The sequence below is a fragment of the Siniperca chuatsi genome, linkage group LG4 (assembly GCF_020085105.1).
Source record: "Siniperca chuatsi isolate FFG_IHB_CAS linkage group LG4, ASM2008510v1, whole genome shotgun sequence".
In the NCBI taxonomy this organism is placed as follows: Eukaryota; Metazoa; Chordata; class Actinopteri; order Centrarchiformes; family Sinipercidae; genus Siniperca; species Siniperca chuatsi.
In genome coordinates, this window is record NC_058045.1 from 193151 (window position 1) to 212839 (window position 19689).

Below are 19689 nucleotides of genomic sequence, written 5' to 3' on the forward strand. Positions count from 1 at the left end.
ATAAATATATAAGTAGTCATGAACACTGTTCTGATCATCTGACAGAGATCATGAAATACAGCGGTAGGCTATAACCATAGGACTATAACAAAACAATGGACAGACGATGCAACTGTGTCACACGTTGTATTTAATTGACGTTGCTTTAAAATGACGGCTCCAAAGCAAGGATATCTCATTTCGTTAAATGCCTGTTGCCTCACTCCCCTCTTTGAGTCTTTTCCTTGGCTCCTATGCTCCCATCACAAGGCGAGGAGGCGAAGGTGAGGAGAGGAGCGAGGAGGTACAAACTGAGAAATGAGAAGAAGGGAGTGAGAGGCTATGATGCCTTCTATCTATGAGGAGGTGACTCACTATCTCCGCTGTTACATGAGCTCCTCAGCACACACATAAATCCATGTTGTACAGGTACAGGTTTGGGTTTGGTGAGGAACTTTGGTGAGGGAGATTACAGCTGTGAGATATCTTTTAGACACAGTTAACATTTTGTCCCGTTGGTGGAGCTATAGGAAAGCTTGTCCAAACTGAAAAGCGTTCATTCTCTGGGGAGCATGACTCTCAATAATTTCATGGTGATCTGCCAGTTTAATTGTGTTAAGTTTATTGTGAACAGATGGCATTTGACTTATAACGTATAAGTCGTTAACGTAACATATTGACGTATTAATCTCACGTATTGTAGAAAAGGTTTCAGTCGTAGTCATCTGGACACTGTTTTCAGAATCAAGACGTTTCGGCTCCCATCCGGAAGTCATTCTCAATTGTAGATGACACAATTTCAAAACAACCTTTTCTACGATAGAACACTCCTGGACGAATGAGGGACTACACCGTAGTATTAATCTCAGTCAAGTATTGATGGTTTGTGTTTGTGCCTTGTGTCTTGACTCTTACTTTCAGAGTTGTCTTTATGGTTTTCCACCATTATATTATATAATTGAGTAACCTGCCATTTGCTGAAACAATTTTTTGTAGAAAAAATCTGCAGAGTAGACATTGGAGGTTGTAGCACTGAAGTCTTTAAGCATGCCAGAATAAAACTTCTAAGTTGTAAATACTTGAAGTGTTTCATACTTGAAAAACATGACGAGACTGGGGAGCTATCCAGCGCCAAACCCTTTGAGGACAATAATTCAATTTGTAACCAGGGAAGAGCAACCTCTTTAGAAAATTAAAACATTGTAGCCCAGTAGTACCACTGTACATTTGGTAGTTGTAACCCTCCCCTATCGTAAGGCAAATACAAAGAGAGAGTCTAAGTCTTGGCTTCCTGTTATTCCAAATAATAAAAGCAGCTTTCAGACTTTTGGAAAAAAATTAAGGTGGAGGAACCACTGGAATTGATTGGAAAGCATAAAAATGTAGGTAATGTATCTTAATTATATTTATTCTTCTCATGATAGACAGAGGCAATGTTGTCCATCTTGTGACATCCTCCAACACTTTAGGTAACATGGGCTCATAGTTAGTTGAACTAAGGGTGCTTATCTCTGGTGTTATTCTAATACCCAGATAGTTTAAACCTTCTATGGCATTTACCAAGGGGGTATTGTTGGTTTTCTTCTCTCTTGTTCATTTAGAAACATAATAGATGATTTATCTTTGTTCACCTTAAAACCAGAGAAGCTACCAAATTGACTGACCAAATTTAAGATATTGGTATTGATTTTCCAAGACTTGATAGAAACATGATGGTATCATCTGCATACAATGCGATATGATGCTCCAGGTTCCCAGTCCTAATACCACAAACTGAAGGACAGTCCCCTGAGGGACTTAACTGAGACATGGCTGAAGACTGGCGAGATAAGTGTTTTCTCTGAATTATGTTCCCCCAATTATATGTACTTCAACTCCCCTAGGCTCAGTGGTAGGGGAGGTGGACTGGCAGTTGACTATAAAAAGGATTTAAACTGTGCCATCATTTCAGTGGAGAAACCTACCAGTTTTAAAGTAATATTGTTCCAAATCAATCTTGATATCCCTGTGTGCTGTATTATTATCTATCACCCTCCAAAACCCAACTCTCAACTTGGTCTTGCTCCGTTTTACATTTCAGAATTTATAACACCTTACTCTGCTCTGAGACCCCTCAGATCAGAAAATCAAATGCTGTTGAAAAGTTCCACAGTCCAGGCTCAAAACCAAACGGGATCATGCTTTTACTGTTTTAGCTCCAACGCTGTGGAACAAACTCCCCCTCAGCTGAGTCAGTACCTCAACTTTAAAAAGCTTTTAAAAACTTACTTTTACAGACTTGCATTTGTATAATGTTTTTATACCTATTCAAATGTTTTTGTTCTTTATATTTTGTTTTATCTTTCAACTATTTGCATGTTCTAATGCTGTTTTTAATATTTTGTTTTATCTGTATGGTATTGTATTTTGTGAAGCACCTTGTAATTGGTTTGTAAAGGCATTACAGAAATAAAGTTTATTATTATTATTATCATTATATTGGGTAGCAGAGAAGTGGAAATAAAAAAATAATCTATATGAGAATAGGTTTTAAATGATGATGAGTCACAAGACTATTCCCTATTAATTGGGTTTTGAATCCTCCATGGGTTGCAAAAGGTTCAGGTCCTTTATGAACTGTGGTATCTTCTTTCTACTCTGAGAATGAGAGGTGTTCAACCCCAATGAATGATCAAGCATTGGGTCTAGAATGCAGTTAAAATTGCCTGCCATCATTACCTTACCTGGAAGGGAGGCAATGAGTAAAAATAGATTCTCAAAAAATGAGGGATTGTCGTCATTTGGGCCATAGACATTAATCAAATTGATGTTTTCTCTCAAAAGAGTGCCCTGTACTACCAAATATCTACCAGCTGTATCAGAAATAGTATTATTCACTTGGAATTGCACAGACTTGTGAACCAACACCATAACCCCTCTAGAGTGAGAGAAGAAACATGACGCAATCTCCTTCATATCTTCATTAACTCGTCGGATAAAAACAATATATGAATCAAGCTGCTTAAGCCTAGAAATAACCTGTTTCAACCTGTCATTTTAACCATCCCCTATACATTCCAAGAGATTAATTTTAGTTTCTTATAACTTATACTAAGTAATCTTAAACTAATATTAAACCAGATTGTACAGCATATTATCAGCTCTATGCTGTAAATAAATCTGTTGGTTTGTTGTGTTAACTTAAAAGTAGGCCTTTGTATGGAGCTATATTGTGAGAAATACAGACAAACTTTGCCACAAACAATTCCCCTTAGCTGTCATCCCGAACAGGACAGTCTCTTGTACCCTCCCCCTTACCTTTGGGTGTAGTTAAGTGCACAGACTCATCCAGTGCAAGCAAGGGAGCAGTTAAACTAACCTAAGCTGTCAGAATAGTAATATACTAAAATAAACAAAACAAAAAAGACATTTGTGTCTCCGGGCAAAAAATCGATAGTTTTCACAGACAAGCATTCAGAAAGAAGAAAACAAAACAAAAAAAGAGGTAAGAGCCTGCAGTGAGCAAAAGGCTCTCACTATAAAATAAAATAAACATCAGCCTAGGCCTTATCCTTATCTTACACCTATACATTTCTGGCGGGATATGGAAAATTAAATGATAAAAATATTTAAAGCTTGTTGTGAATCATCCCGTATTTGTTATACTGTATGAAATAATCAAAGTACTCTCTCTTGCAGTATAGGTCCACTCCGGGGACACCGGCCATATAGTGCCTGTCTGCTTCTCACAAAGTATAGGTAACAGCTATTTGGGTTAACACCCAAACATACCCCTCTCTGTTAATCTAAACGAAAACGAAACGGCCATCATACGATAAACTAACATAATAACTTGGTATAAGGAAAAAAAAAAAAAAAAAAGGAAAAAAAAAGGAAAACAACAATAAAGACGTGAAAATGTTACCCTTTGCATTTGTAGGTTCACCTATTAACAGGCCAAACAATGTCACTTCTTGCATGGCACTAAAGATTAGCAAAATTCTCAATAGTTCCAATTTAACTCCTCGGTGCGTAGTATGCCCTGAACAAATTTCTCAGCGTCTGCTGGGGATTTAAACTGTGAAGGCCATGCTGCCGCTCTTTGACATAGGGTCAGGGAGCATCTATGACCTGTGTCAGTTCATGTTGTGCACTGCGCCCAACCTGGCACGCTGGGACTATGACACCATGCACATTAACCAGCTACAGCTGGTGGCATCCATAGAGAACTCTCCCATCTTCAAGGATGTAGTCAAGCGCTGGAGAAACTACTTAAAAGTGTGCCAAGCACAACTAGACAAACTGTAGCCCACGTATAGTATACAGATGATGACTGAAAAGTTAAATATACTTAGTGTGAGAACTTAATGGATGAATGAATGTGTGTGTCCATCAATCGTCAGACGAAGCCTGGCTGGGTACACTATTCCATAACGAATGTCCAGGGATCTCAGTTGTTGTTTTACCCCGTCAAAACACCTCCTCTGCCGGTGCCTTTAGCCCTGGCTGCTCGCATTACTCGGACTCTACCTTGGTAGTTCAAAACTTCACAGCGAGGACTCTTGGTGGGGGGTTTGATTTAACCAGTCTAAGGTTGGATCTCTGCGAGTGGTTTTCGAGCTCATCGAGCCACTCGTTTAACTAGCTCTTCGGTTTTGCCTTTCTATGAGTTAACTGTGTCCTTGAAGTTGCCAGTACACTTTTCTGCCTCATCCATGCGACCAGAGAAGTCTCGCACATCCCTCTTAATTTTTTGAATTGCCTTCAGGACTCCATCAATCTTTGTGGCAAAGTCACTTCTCATCATGTTCAGTTTTTGAATAACATCCAAGTTTTGAGCAGTTACAACAACTGCCACTTCAGACTGGAGGGCAGGGTTTCCGTTATCCAGTAATTACCATTTTTTTTACTGACAAAATCTGTCGAAGTCCAACATATTTAAAACTCTCCAGTCATAATGTCTGGTGAAAAGAGATGCCATCGCTATGATTACAGCACTCCAGGGTTATGGAGGAACCGCACTAAGTTGGTTTAAATCCTATAGAGAGCCTATAAAGATATAGTTACTCTACATGGCATTGACCTGGCCTCCAGCACCACAGTAAGGAAACTCAGAGTTATTTTTAAATCAGGATTTATCCTTAACTCCCCCATGAAACAAACTTCAAGGACCTTCTTTCAGGCTGGACTATTGCAATTCCTTATTATCCGGCTGCCCGAATAAGTCGCTTAAGACTCTCCAATTGATCCAGAATGCTGCGGCACATGTACTGACAAGAAGTAGGAAAAGAGATCATATTTCTCCGTGTAATAATTTGGCCACACACGCACATTGACCATACATAGTCCAGCCATATACTAGGTTTCCACCTAGTCTTGTTAATCATCTGTCTGATGAATGTAGTGTTTTACTACACAACAGACAGTTCTGAACACATCGCTTTGTACCTAAGTGAATTTTTGGCCGCTCCGTCAGGACATCTAGGCTACTGAGAGAGATGTTAATGTCTGTATCTTTGCTTTCTGTCAAGAGATAATGCAGTATCAAGTCCAACACCACCAGGATAAACAACAGCTTCTTCACCCTGACTGAACACCTCACATACAAACACATACAATACAATACAGTATACACACACACACATAGAAACCTAGCCACCTTACATCATGTGTACATGTATACTGTATATAAGTATGTATGTACAGTATATATTGTATACTGTATATCTTAATATGCTCTCATTTTTATACTTTTTTGATCTTAAACCTCTACACTAGAGCTTGAACACAAACTTTCTCAGTGAAGCTGTGTGTGTACAGTGACAAAAGATCATTTACAGCCCTTTTCACAATAAAGCTAATAGAATCCTAACATTTGAATAACATCAGAGTGACTACCTGAAAGCAAACCAAACACACAAAAAAAGAAAAAGAAAGAAAAAAAACATATTGATTCAACTGTGGTATTTGGTACTCACTGTGTGAAGAGCTCCACCAGCTGCTGATGTCCTCTGCTCTCTGCCAGACATGCTGGAGTTAGTCCCTGAGCATTGGGCCTCCTCAGCACTTCCCTGCCTCCTGGCTGCTGCAGGAGGAACGATGCCACAGTCCTCAGACCATGACTGGCTGCCAAGTGCAGCAAGCTGGAGAGCTGCTGGCACTGAGTCACAGCTGGAGAGGAAACAAAAAGAGAAAAGGTGAGGGGGCGGACTCAACTGATTAGATAGAATGGAGCGAGGTAAACACCTCCTGGTGGAGAGAGAAATGTGACGAAGAAAAATCACAAGAAGCTCAGAGTAGGAGTTTACTAGTACAGTTTTTAAAACTGGTAGCTGCCAGTCATGGGTCCAGGTTTCAGTGAAAATTGAAGTGAAGTTCTTGCTCCTGCAATTGTTCAACAGCCCAACACGTCCTGCTATTACATCAGCTTTCATTGTTTGTTTATTTTCACATGCCTTCTCTACATACGGTTTGATTTCATTTTCATTATGCTAATGATGGATTACCTGGGACACACACTACATCCAATTTAAAAACAAATGGGATTTACCACATTTTCAAACAGTTTTCTTATTTTTATCTTACTAAATGCTGAAATACTAATTAGTAACAGAGAAACAAAAAAACATTTATCTGGGCTTGGTAGGTGTCTCTCTTTCATGCCACAGTAGATGGTAGTCTCAGCACTCACAAAGTCATGGAGTAATTTATAGAGAGTGGAGGTCACAGGTGGAGTAGGTAAATCCATTTATTGTTTGTTCTTTGATTTTTAAAAACCGAAACTGAAAAAAAAAGTTTTTTGTTTTGTTTGTGTGATATTTATGTGTTCCAGTTTAACTGGTTTATCCTGGGTGGATATTAGTTTGTTACTCAGGACTATCTTAAGCTTTTATGTCATTTCTTTGAACAGCGGTTTTTGCCTTCACATTGAAATATTCCACAGCATCAAAGAGTTTCCCCTCAGGGATCAATAAAGTATTTCTGATTCTGATCAAGTCAGCTCATGTTTCTGACAGACACTTGGCAGAGGAGCATGGAACACGGCCCCCTAATTGAACTGTGCCCTCCAGATTGTACTTTTATTAGCACTCCCAGGACCTTGGGCCAGGGTGGAGGACTAGCTGTGGTTTTCAGGAACTGCTTTTCAAGTCGGACGGTGAGCACTGGGATTTTCTCCTCATTTGATGTACAGATGACCAAAATTGGTTGCTCAAATACATTTTATTGCATTTTAATTTACCAACCCCCTGATTCAAATGGCTCTTTTATGTCTGAATATAGTGAGTTTTTATCTTCTATCATTAGGTTTGACAGAGTTTTTATGATTGGTGATTTTAATATTCACGTCGATGATGTTTCTTGCAGCTGATTTTCTTAATGTCACTGAATCCTTTAATTTTATTCAACACGTGTTTGGTCCCACACACAGTAGGTAATTTGAGGGGGGATGACAGGTGATGCCATTCCACTTTTTAGCAAAATAACCAAAATCCATTCCCCTTGCTAAAATGCTCAAAAGATGATCTGTGCATTGTCTTGTAGTGGCGCTTCACACTGCCACAATCTTGGAAAATATGAGACATACAGTGATTTGAAAAAGTGTTTGCCCCCTTCCTGATTTCAGATTGTTTTTTGCATGTTTGTCATACTTAAATGTTTCAGATCATCAAACAAATTTAAATATTAGTCAAAGATAACACAAGTAAACACAAAATGCAGTTTTTAAATGAAGGTTGTTATTATTAAGGGAAAACAAAATCCAAACGTACATGGCCCTGTGTGAAAAAGTGATTGCCCCTCCTATTAAAACATAACTTAACTGTGGTTTATCACACCTGAGTTCAATTTCTCCAGCCACACCCAGGCCTGATTACTGCCACACCTGTTCTCAATCAAGAAATCACTTAAATAGGACCTGCCTGACAAAGTGAAGTAGACCAAAAGATCTTCAAAAGCTAGACATCATGTCGAGATCCAAAGAAATTCAGGAACAAATGAGAAAGAAAGTAACTGAGATCAGACTGCAAAAGGTTATGAAGCCATTTCTAAAGCTTTGGGACTCCAGCGAACCACAGTGAGAGCCATCCACAAATGGCGAAAACATGGAACAGTGGTGAACCTTCCCAGGAGTGGCCGGCCGACCAAGAGGTCACCCCAAGAGCGCAGCGACAACTAACTTAGCTCTCAGAGCGCAGCGACAACTCATCCAAGAGGTCACAAAAGACCCCACAACAACATCCAAAGAACTGCAGTCCGCACTTGCCTCAGTTAAGGTCAGTGTTCATGACTCCACCATAAGAAAGAGACTGCCATGCAGGCCATTTTTGCCCAGAGTTGCAAGACAAAAACAACTGCTGAGCAAAAAGAACATTAAGGCTTGTCTCATTTTTGCCAGAAAACATCTTGATGATCCCCAAGACTTTTCAACAAAAGTTAAACTTTTTGGAAGGTGTGAGTCCCATTACATCTGGCATAAAAAAAGTAACACCGCATTTCAGAAAAAGAACGTCATACCAACAGTAAAATATGGTGGTGGTAGTGTGATGGTCTGGGGCTGTTTTGCTGCTTCAGGACCTGGAAGACTTGCTGTGATAAATGGAACCATGAATTCTGCTGTCTACCAAAAACTTCTTAAGGAGAATGTCCGGCCATCTGTTCAAGCTGAAGCGAACTTGGGTTCTGCAATAGGACAATGATCCAAAACACACCAGCAAGTCCACCTCTGAATGGCTGAAGAAGAACAAAATGAAGACTTTGGAGTGGCCTAGTCACTGACCTGACCAGTCCTGACCTGAATCCTATTGAGATGCTGTGGCATGACTTAAAAAGGCAGTTCATGCTCGAAAACCCTCCAGTGTGGTTGAATTACAACAATTCTGCAAAGATGAGAGGGCCAAAATTCCTCCACAGCACTGTAAAACACTCATTGCAAGTTATTACAAACGCTTGATTGCAGTTGTTGCAGCCCAACCAAGATGGTCCATTGTTATCCAAATAACAAACCCTGGGTAACAAAAGACATCAAGAACATCCTGAATGCCAAGAGGAGGGCCTTTACTGATGGCAATAGGGAGGAGGTGAGGGCTATCCAGGCCGACCTGAAGGTGAAAATCAGGGAGGCCAAGGAGAAGTACAGGAGGAAGCTGGAGTGGAAACTCCAGCAGAACAACATGAGAGAGGTCTGGAGCGGCATAAAGACCATCACTGGCTTCAGACCGACTGGCAGCAGAGGAGTTGAAGGCAGCGTGGACAGGGCTAACGAACTTAATCTGTTCTTTAACAGATTCGACACACCGGCCCCTGCTCATCCCCCCTCTAACTCAGCTGCTGTCGCCCCTCAAGCTCCTCTGGGTACTCTGCTCCCCCCTACCCATCAGGCTAACAGCCCTCTTCACACTAATGACTCCCCCCCTCCCCCACCTGTAACCTCTGCTGTGTGCCTGACTGCTGACCAGGTGAGAGGACAGCTGATGAAGCTCCACTCAAACAAGGCTGCAGGCCCGATGGCGTTTGCCCCGGGGTGCTAAAAGCCTGTGCCCCCCAGCTATGTGGAGTCCTTCAACATGTCTTTTAAATAGGATGCATATAGTCTGAACGTGTGTAAACAGCATTTCAACGACACTGTTTACATTTACTATATTTGTAGAAGCAGCTGAAATAAAGCTGAATGCTGTTGATCCAGACAGAGTCTACAATTTAAAATCTACTGTATTTTAACTCCGACGGCTTTTCAAGTGCAAACACATTATTACTGGATCAGAAGGAGAGCTGGCAGTCTTGTCTCTCTATCTCTGATCCATATAAGTTTATTTTCAGTTGCTAAAAATGTAAAGTAGGCTGCAGCCCAACACACAATCAGATTCCACCACTTCATCACCATTAAGGAAACTTAAGTCTGGTAAACGATGAATTAATAGACAACACTGAATAAAACTTTATTGTGTTATTGACACTTTCCCCCGCTCTGACTCAGGCTCTTTTTTAAAGATAAATGTGCACAGTCTGCATACACATGTATTAATATCTCTACGTCCACTGCATTTAAATAGAGGCTCTGGCTTTTATTTACCTGTTGCCATGGTGAATCAAAGTATCACAGTTCCATTGATGATGGCTTCTTTCAATCACCATGCACAAGCTTAACTCAGAGTGAACATACTCAGGAGTTGATTGAACTGAGTCTTATCAGCTGTTCTGGAATGGAGTTTTACTTCGCTTCTCTATCACATTAATTTGTTGGTGTCTTTTGAGACATTACAAGAGAAACAGTTTGCTGGAAGATTAATTTTGGTGTCGACAAAAATACATGAGAATTTTAGACCTCTTCACCACAAAAACATCATTTGCTGTCTGGTCACCTAAAAACAACAAAACAACCCATGCTGGAGTCGAACTGCTGATCGCTACAACTGTATGGTTGCTGCTGATGCCTTATCCCAAGAAGGCCATGGAGACATTGAGGAAAGAGAGGAGACAGTCACATTGCTAAACCCTTCACAATAATAAAACCTGAATTCATCTAAAATATGAGAGATTGGTATTATATATTATAGCCATACAACATAAAGCGTTACAATACATTCTAGAAATACTGGCTGCATTTTCTACACTGGTTTTCAACCTGCAAATTTGTTTAAAGCGAGGACTATAGGGAATGAGTAGGAATGTAGGTGACTGTGTCGATGTCTGTTCAAAACACTACAAATGTCAATAAATAGTCCAAATGTTCATGTTGGCAGTCTTATATTTGTGTCATGATGGTTTTTAATGTGTTTGTACCTACACACAGCCTATAAGTGAAACATACAGTCTGAGGTATATGTTTACGCCCAGCTTCACAAAAACAAAACAAAAAACTTGATATTTCTGTTTTGGTTTTAAAACAGAAAAACGCTGTGTTTTTTGTTTTTTTACAGAAAAACAAAAAAACAACTCTGTTTTAAAATTTTTTAGATTCAGTTTTTAAATGGAAAAATCAAATAAGCAATGATACACGGCGTTGGCGCAGCTGGTTCAAACCTTTACGAACCCGCCTGTTAGGCTCTTGGACTTGGAAAAGCATTCTAACTCACCGGTGCAACTGTCCAGCAGTGTGGAGACGTCCATCCATGTTCCCTTGTGTGTCTCTGTGTTGTGTCTGTCCGTGTCACTGTGTGCATGTGTGTCTGTCGCTGTAACAGACAGTGTTTGGTTACCCATCTGCCTGTCCACAGCTGTCTGTGTGCATGTGTGTGAGGGTGCTCCTGGTGCAGTCCTCTGGTGGGGCAGGGTGAGGTGTTTCAGGGCCAAAGCGAGGTTCTGATCCAACCTCTCACACTCTTTCAACGGAATCTGATACACACAAAATATAGACAGGTCAAAAATGGCACTTTTCTCATTGTTTTTTCCTCTCTGTCCTCTCTCCCCTTCTAAAAACATTACTTTACATGCTGTTTTTTTGAGTTATGTGACATTGCTAACTTCTAGACACACTTTGATTTCATTCAAATCCAATATCAAAGCAAATATCTAAGATTACAGATGAAGTAGTATGAAAAACATGTCTAAATTGTGTGTAGACCTCGCCTTAAAAAAGAACATTTTATATTGAATGAAAATGAGTCCTTTTCCAAATATATGCAACATTTTTAGAACCCTCAAGGTCTCTCCTACTCTAATTTATTAGTTATTAATATCAAGCTTTAATTGAAATGGTTTAACTGATAAGAAGAAAAGGGGAGACATTTTTACCTGGCTTACAGATAAAAACTATGATATATTCTATCGTAGAAAAAGTTTCAGTCACTCAGAAATCTAAGCTACTCTGTGTTGCTTAGGCCCTGCCCTCAGGGAGGAGTCTTCCTGAGTGTCTGCTGTTTACTCTGCCTAGTTTCACCTGAAGCTGACCTTCTTTTGTTTCCATGATGGCCCAATAATCAGTAATCAGGCCTATTGTTTTCTGGCTGCACCTCCCTCATCACTGTTAAGTACCTGATTAGCATATGATTGGCTAAATCATATGCTATGCTATGATTTAAATTTCTGAGTTCCCGTCCCATTTTTTCACAATTGAGAATGACTTCCGGATGGGAGCCGAAACGTCTTGATTCTGAAAACAGCGTCCAGACGACTACGACTGAAACCTTTTCTACGATGGAACACTCCTGGACGAATGAGGGACTACACCGTCTCATAATATATTATGTTGACAAGAGACTCACTCTGCATGAGATTAAGTGGAAACGAGACTAGGTGGAAACCTAGTATATGGCTGGACCATGTGTGGTCAATGTATTGTGGCCAATTTATTACACGGATAGTAAGTGGTGGTGTCTATAATGAGAATTCCTGGATATTAAATGTTCATCTGCAATTCTCTGTAGTGGTCCCAGTAATATTTGTTCTTAAAGTGTACTTAAGTAGAATATCACATGTCATGGTTAAGCTGGTCTGAGTCAAAAAATGTTTAAATGCAGTTCCAAGAATAAAACTTTACACTTATATCTTAAAATGTTTGATTTGAAAGACAGCTTATTCTAAATCTAACAATTCTAATTATCTAACAAGTTCCCCTGCTCTTTCATTTGTTTCTATCTGCGGGATAGTTTTTCTATGAATGGATTTGTTGGGTCTCTGTAATTAATATTATAAAGAGTTCGGTCTAGACCTGCTCTATAGGAAAAGTGCAATGAGATAACTTCTGTTATGAATTGGTTCTATATAAATAACATTGAATTGAAATTATGAATCACTCTGTACTGGGTGTTTTGTCAGGGTGATTGTTAGTTGGGGGGCTTTGACTGTGCGCTCTCCCTCACGCCTCTCGGCACATGGAGTGCTGTTTTCTCTCCTCTGCTCTCTGCTGGACTGTTACAGTACGTAACCAGCGTCTCCGCTTCTCACAGCAGCAGGTTTTATGTTGTTTTCCAGTTTCATTCCCTCATGGTGAATATCAGGTATTGTACTGTCTCTATGTGCATATGATGTACTGTGATGATGTCGTGAAGTAAGGACTGGTTGCTGATATCTCCTGAAGTGTGTGTGTGTGTGTGGGTAACGGACCACGTCCTGCCCTTATCCCACTAGTGATAGCCTCAGAGGGCGAAACCGATACGATATAGAATGTTAGTTACGTACCGTGACTCCACAATCTGAGCACAGGCACAGCCCTCAAAGCTGTGGGCCCCACATTTACTTTTCACATTGATGCTCAAATTCTCAAGGTGTATAGATAATGTATTAAAAAGGAAGTAGATATTATGGTTAAAGATACAATAACACATCATACAGGTAGATATATTATACAAGACATAAGTGGATAGCCTAGAGTTTGTATTAATTAATCTGTACGTGCCTAATCCTGATGACACACTCTTTTTTGAAGACATTTTTAATGTTACAAAAAAAAAGGCCACATGAGAATTTGATAATGATAGGAGACTACAATATGGTGCTGGATCGAAAAGGCATGCAAAGTAAGAACTACATTCTAGAGCATATAATGCTATTTCTAGCCTCAGTACCCCATTTAATTTAATTGACATATGGAGATTGCAAACAAACCAGACATACATGAATCGAGAAATCGAGTAGATTATCTTTAACATCATTTTCACTGATTCCAAACATTAACACGGTTAACATTAGAGAGAGATTTAGGTAAGATCATCATCTTATAAGTTTGGGAATCGGTACCACCAAGTTTCAAAGGGGCCACCAGCAATTTATTAAAAGACAAGGCTTTCATAGATACAACATGGAATCAACATGGAATCTGTATAATATATGTGTGTGTGTATGTGTATGTGTATGTGTGTGTGTGTGTGTGTGTGCGCGTGTGTATGTTAGGCTTGGGCCGATTCTCGATTTAATTGAGAAATGACGATGGATTGAATCAATCGGCAATGCCTATCTAGCTGCCAGTGCGCAATGATTTATAAATATTTTTGGGGCCACAAAAACACTGCCATGGTGAATTCTAAGGTGTGTGTACATGTACATAGATAATTAAACCATTGCCTACCATGCATTTACAATTTGATGCGTTTTCTACCTAGCAGCGATGCACAATTTACCGGGTCGGGCAGAACAGGTCAGGCTACGACAGAGCTCCGAAGTGGAGTAAAAGCTGGTCTCCTTGCTGAGAGCGAGGAGCAGAGAAGTGACGGTGAACGGAGCAGAGCAGAGGAAAAGGTGAGCAGTAAGCTGTCAGTCTGGCTGTAAATGTACAGTGGAGGTTAACGTTACAGTGTGTCAGTTAATAAATGCCAAGAGAAGTCTCGTTTGTTGTTTCCCATCTGCTGGAAAAGTGAAGGGGGTTAGCCCCGAAGCCCCGGTAAGCCCAGTGTATGAATACGAATATGTATGTATGTATATGTATATTAACCTACCTTATATCCTATATTGCACTCTTTAATGTAACACTACAATACTAAATTACAACGGGAAGCTTATTTTTGGTTGTTTTGTTTTAAATTTTTTTTTCTTTCCTTTACGTTCTCTTCTCTAATCTGTTGTTTTTTTCAGCTGGTGGCATTGTTAATCTGTTCCTTTATTTGTGTGTGTGTTTGTGTGTGTGTGTGTGTGTAGCCCTTTGACCTTGTGTAATGAAATTTAAAAAACAAATAAATAAAATGTAAAAAAATAAAAGGGTCTCTCCTACTTACCTGCTCATCATCCAATAGCAATGCTTCCTGTGGATCTGCGTTGTCAAGTAGGAAGTGGGCCATGTCGAGAGCCAAGTCCTACACACAACACACACATTGATACAGCCCATCATTATTGTGAAAAACTCAAACCTATAAAAAGGGAAAAAATGTAATGTCCATTTTTGTTGATAGCCAAGCATAATGTGAACTTGCAGCACAGAAATGTCACAGATATGTTTGAGGTCATTTAGAAGAAATACCACATGTTTTTACTAGAGGACAATACCGATACTGATAAAAATTAAATATATCAGATGTTATTCTTTTCCTTTTTTACATAAACTCATAAAATAAACTGACATTTCTGATAAGGATCCTTAAATTTGTTTTATAAGGAGCTGTGACCAAGATAAGTAGTGAGTGGCACATTTTACAGTGTAAAGAGAAACTCGTCAGCGCTCTCTGGTGGACAAACTGTCATGGAGACCTGTTTCTAAATGACCTCAAAGATATCTTTGACATTGCTGGGCTGTAATTTCTTGTATATAAGACAACACCGATTTATCTGTACATTCAGTGGTCACTCTAACGCTGGGGTGGACCTACCCCCACCCCCAATTTTGGTCCATATTGACGCGATATCATCACGCAGCTGCTGCAGATTTGTCTGCTGCATATTCATGCTGTGAATCTGCCATTTCACCACATCCTGAAGGTGCTCTGTTGGACTGAGATCTGGTGACTGTGGAGGCCGCTGGAGTTCACTGAACTCACTGTCATGTTGGTGGAAGCCGCTTGACCGTGCTTTGTGACATGGAGCATTATCCTGCTGGGAGTAGCCATTAGAAGACGGGTACACTGTGGCCATAAAGGGGCGGCTGTGGCTTGGTGGTAGAGCGGGTTGTCCACCAATCGGAAGGTCGGCGGTTCGACCCCGGATGTACATGGCATCCCTTTACTACTGAGGTAGGCTGTGGCACTTAAGCCATGCTCAGATGGTATTAAGGGGCCTAACCATTACACCACCAGCAGCAGCCGGAAGGATTGATACAAGGCAGGATGGATCGTATGGATGTTTATGCCAAATTCTGACCTATAGCATCTGCATGTGGCAGCAGAAATCCAGATTGGTCAGACAAGGTGACCTTTTTCCATCTTCTACTGTCCAGTTTTGGTGAGCCTGTGCCCACTGTAGCCTCAGTTTCCTGTTCTTAGCTGACAGGGGTGGCACCCCTGCTGTGGGCTTCTGTTGCTGCAGTCCGTCCACTTCAAGGTTCCACAGGCCATCCACTTCAAGGTTTCACAGTCTGTCCACTTCAAGGTTCCACAGGCCGTCCACTTCAAGGTTCCACAGTCCGTCCACTTCAAGGTTCCACAGTCCGTCCACTTCAAGGTTCCACAGTCCGTCCACTTCAAGGTTCCACAGGCCGTCCACTTCAAGGTTCCACAGGCCGTCCACTTCAAGGTTCCACAGGCCGTCCACTTCTGCGTTCAGAGATGCTCTTGTGTTGTAACGCTTTGTTAATATGAGTTTTTGTGGCCTCACTGTTAGCTCGAACCCAGTCTGGTTATCCTCCTCTGACCTCTCTCAATAACATGTCGTTTTTGCCCACAGAGGTGCTCCTCATTGGCTGGTTTTTGTTTTCCGCATTCACTGTAAACTCTAGAGACAGTTGTGGTGAACATCCAGGAGATCAGCAGTTTGTGAGATACTCAAACCACCAACAATCATTCCAGGCTCAAAGTCACTTACAGTAGATCACATGTCTTCCCCATTCTAATGTTTGGTCTGAACAACATGTCTGCATGCTTTAATGCATTGAGTTGCTGCCACACTATTGGCTGGTTAGATATTTGAGATACAAACAGGTGTACCTAATAAAGTGGCCACCAAGTGTAGTATGCTAGGTTTCTTTACAGGATGAAGACAAATGCATGTTGTTCTAAATCAGGCTGGGAATTATTTTCATTCATCAAGGACATCGTCAGGTAGGATCCGAAATTCAAAGGCTGTACTGCTCAGAACTAAGCAGCTTCTGCCTTTGTTGGACAGACCTGGAACACAAAGTGTCCAGTTTAATTCAGTGAAGGGACTGTGCTGTTACCTGTACAAAGCAGAAGGTCTCCTGGGAGTGTGTGTCCACTGGTCCACCACGACGTGCCAAACATAACGTCACCAAGACCTGCTCACACACATTATGGCCTACACACACACACACAGGGAAATTATTAAGTAACTGAAAACAACTATCAACAAATATCCAACCACACACACATTTCATCTAAATGGACTGTACTTGTATAGCGCCTTTCTAGTCTTTCCAACTACTCAAAGCACTTCAACTACATATCACATTCACCCCATTCACACACTGATGGCAGAACTGCTGAACTAATTAAGCATTCACACACTGAAGGCACGGGAGCAATTTGGGGTTCAGTGTCTTGCCCAAGAACACTTCGACATGTGGGCCGGGATCGAACAGCCGACCTTCCGATTGGCGGACAACCCGCTGTACCACTAAGCCACACATTGACACAGACAAATATACACAAGTGCACTCATAAAGCCTGAGGAACAGTAGATGTGTGTTATTTTGTCATAGAAGTCTCACACAGTTTCTCTTTTTAACACTGATTCTGTTCTTGCTCATTAAATAATTCCAATCATCTCTAGTCTGCCGTTCTTTCAATCAGTGTTAAGCTACCATCAATGAAACGCAACACTTCCTGTACAGATGTTTCACTTTGGGACTTGTTATAGTACAGTTCATTCTAACCCCACCTGCCCCTCTTTAGTTACACATATCTGACAATATGCACAGGTCTATGACACACCTAAGATAAAGAAACTGTTGTGTTTGGTATGATCCTGACAACACATCCAATCCACTCCCTTCAGAAGCTGCTAATGTTTCCATGTAATCCATTAGTGAGGAATGTCTCTGGGCTTTAAACAGAAGGTGTTCTCATCAGCCATGATGGCAGGCAGCAAGCTTCTGCTTAGAGCAGAGCATAGATCTCATTGTGTGGAGAGAGATGATGCGAAATGTGTTGACAGACAAGTCATTTTTGCGTGTGTGTGTGTGTTGTACCTGGACACACAGCCTGCAGTGTGACACGGCTGACTCGCAGTGTGCTAGTCAGATGTCTTTGGGTGGATCCTGAGAATAAAAGATACAACTCCACCTCCTCCTCTTCCTCTTCTCCCTCAGCACGACTCACATCATCATCGTCGAGCTGAACAGTCAGCACACACTGTCCCTGAGAGGAGACACAGAGGCAGTGATATCCACTTCACATGTACACATACATGCAGACTGATCATGTTCACTTTATCCCAGTAAGACCCTGACTGACAAATCTGAGCCAAGACTCTACATGTAGCCTCAGTCCAACAGCACACAGCAGGGATACTAATTCCACACTACATACTAATGTTAGAAAGTCTACTGAAAAGCCATGAAGCAGCTTTCAAACACAGAAACTTCCCAAAAAGAAATTATTATTATTCTGCTATATATTTTTTATTCTTTTTATCATTTCTATTTTTTGAGTGCATTAGTCTCCAGTTGGTATTCTGTTTATATTTGAACAGTCTTATTATCAGCTTGTCAGTCACTGAATTGCACTAACCTGTATGTAGCAGGTTAAAGGTTTAAATGCATAAAACTGATTGAATGACCTTAATTTTGGTTAGAGGAAAGAGCAGGTTTATACTCACTTCCGGCTATCAGAATAAAATCAACATTCCTAAATAGCAGAATCTAACTTACATTCTTAAGTTCCTTTTAAAAGGGCACCGCTCCCTTACCAGGAGAAAATCTTGACAGTCATTTATAATAATAAATAAATAAATAAATGAATTAATTAATGATCAATTTACTGCTGTTAGCTGCTACAGAGTTCTTGTCTCGGGACAGTGATCGGAATATTTCATACACACAAACACAAAGTAACCAAATGAACAGATAAATGCAACCATGAATGAATGATATGAACACAGCGATGAATGATTAATAAGTGAATGAATGACCATGTGACACAGAGGATGCAGTGAATGATTGTTTGGTTAGTGGTATTAACTTGTGTAAACACAGGACACCACTTTGTGGACAAACTTTAATAGTTACCGATTAAATAAACTAGGAACTGTTCAGCAACTGAGAAGTTTTGGAAAGTCAAGGGGAGATTATTATTAGGAATTATTGATCACCTGAAGTAATTTAGCTATCATCCCTATGTTGATGGAAGATCCTAATTTTTATCTACGTAATTGGTCTTACTAGACTAAATCTTCGAACCCCACTGTCACAGAAAAGTATCTGCGGTTTCACCTGAGTTTTGGCAGAGCAGGGCAGGCGTTGCCCTGAAGGGGAGAGGAGAGGAGAAGCAGGGCTATTTCTCTGGGCACTCGATGTGAGCGTCTGCCTGCTGTTGGTTGAATTTAAAGTTCGTTATGGTCCTCGTTAGGACTCAGGTGCTGCAGCAGAGCGGAGCAGGCTTGTTTAGGTACGCTAATGAAAGTTTCTTGCCTTCTCTGCACCACGTGGCTGGTGCATAAAGTCCAAAGTTTCTTCGTTTCTAACTTTGTCTTGGTAGATCTCAGAAATACAGGCTCCTTTTAGCAGGCTCCTTTCTTTCAGAGTTTTTGGACATCGGTCTTTTTCCAACATGTTCTCTGCGCCTTCGATTGCTCTGTGGGTCAGTAGAAGACAGCACCCCCTCCCCCTTTTGTCTTTTGTCTTAAAGTCTGTGAGAGGCATACACAAGGGAGCGGTTATTTCTTCGCCAGACAGACACAGTGATGTGTGTAGGGGGGCAGAGATGACATTTCTACTTGCATTTTTATCTCAGGCTAGGCTATGATCAATTAATTTCTTGTGTAAATGCATATTTACATTTCCTGTTTCATTAGCTATTCAAAGATGCTAAACACGTTATAGAGCCTATGCCAAGTGGAGTGAGGGCAGAATAGATCAAAAGCTAATATGTAACATCCAGTAACCTTTGGCATGTTTGAGTCAAAATGAAATAAATGCGTAAATTACCCTTAACATAAACTCTTTCTTATGGGATCAGCAGAAACTGTGTCTATCCAGTC

The 19689-nt window shown here is 40.7% G+C and overlaps 1 protein-coding gene across 4 annotated transcripts in view; it reads right to left on the bottom strand.

Moving 5' to 3' along the window:
* LOC122874251 (A-kinase anchor protein 13-like) overlaps window positions 1-19689 on the bottom strand; it is a 153654-nt gene that overhangs the window by 86852 nt on the left and 47113 nt on the right. For all 4 annotated transcript variants that reach the window (XM_044191852.1, XM_044191850.1, XM_044191851.1 and 1 more), the window contains exons 3-7: window positions 17681-17849; window positions 16691-16788; window positions 14604-14681; window positions 11031-11289; window positions 5937-6129 (exon numbers count right to left, since the gene is read on the bottom strand). In XM_044191852.1, the coding sequence (XP_044047787.1) occupies window positions 5937-6129; window positions 11031-11289; window positions 14604-14681; window positions 16691-16788; window positions 17681-17849 (797 nt within the window). The remainder of the gene's footprint in view (window positions 1-5936; window positions 6130-11030; window positions 11290-14603; window positions 14682-16690; window positions 16789-17680; window positions 17850-19689) is intronic.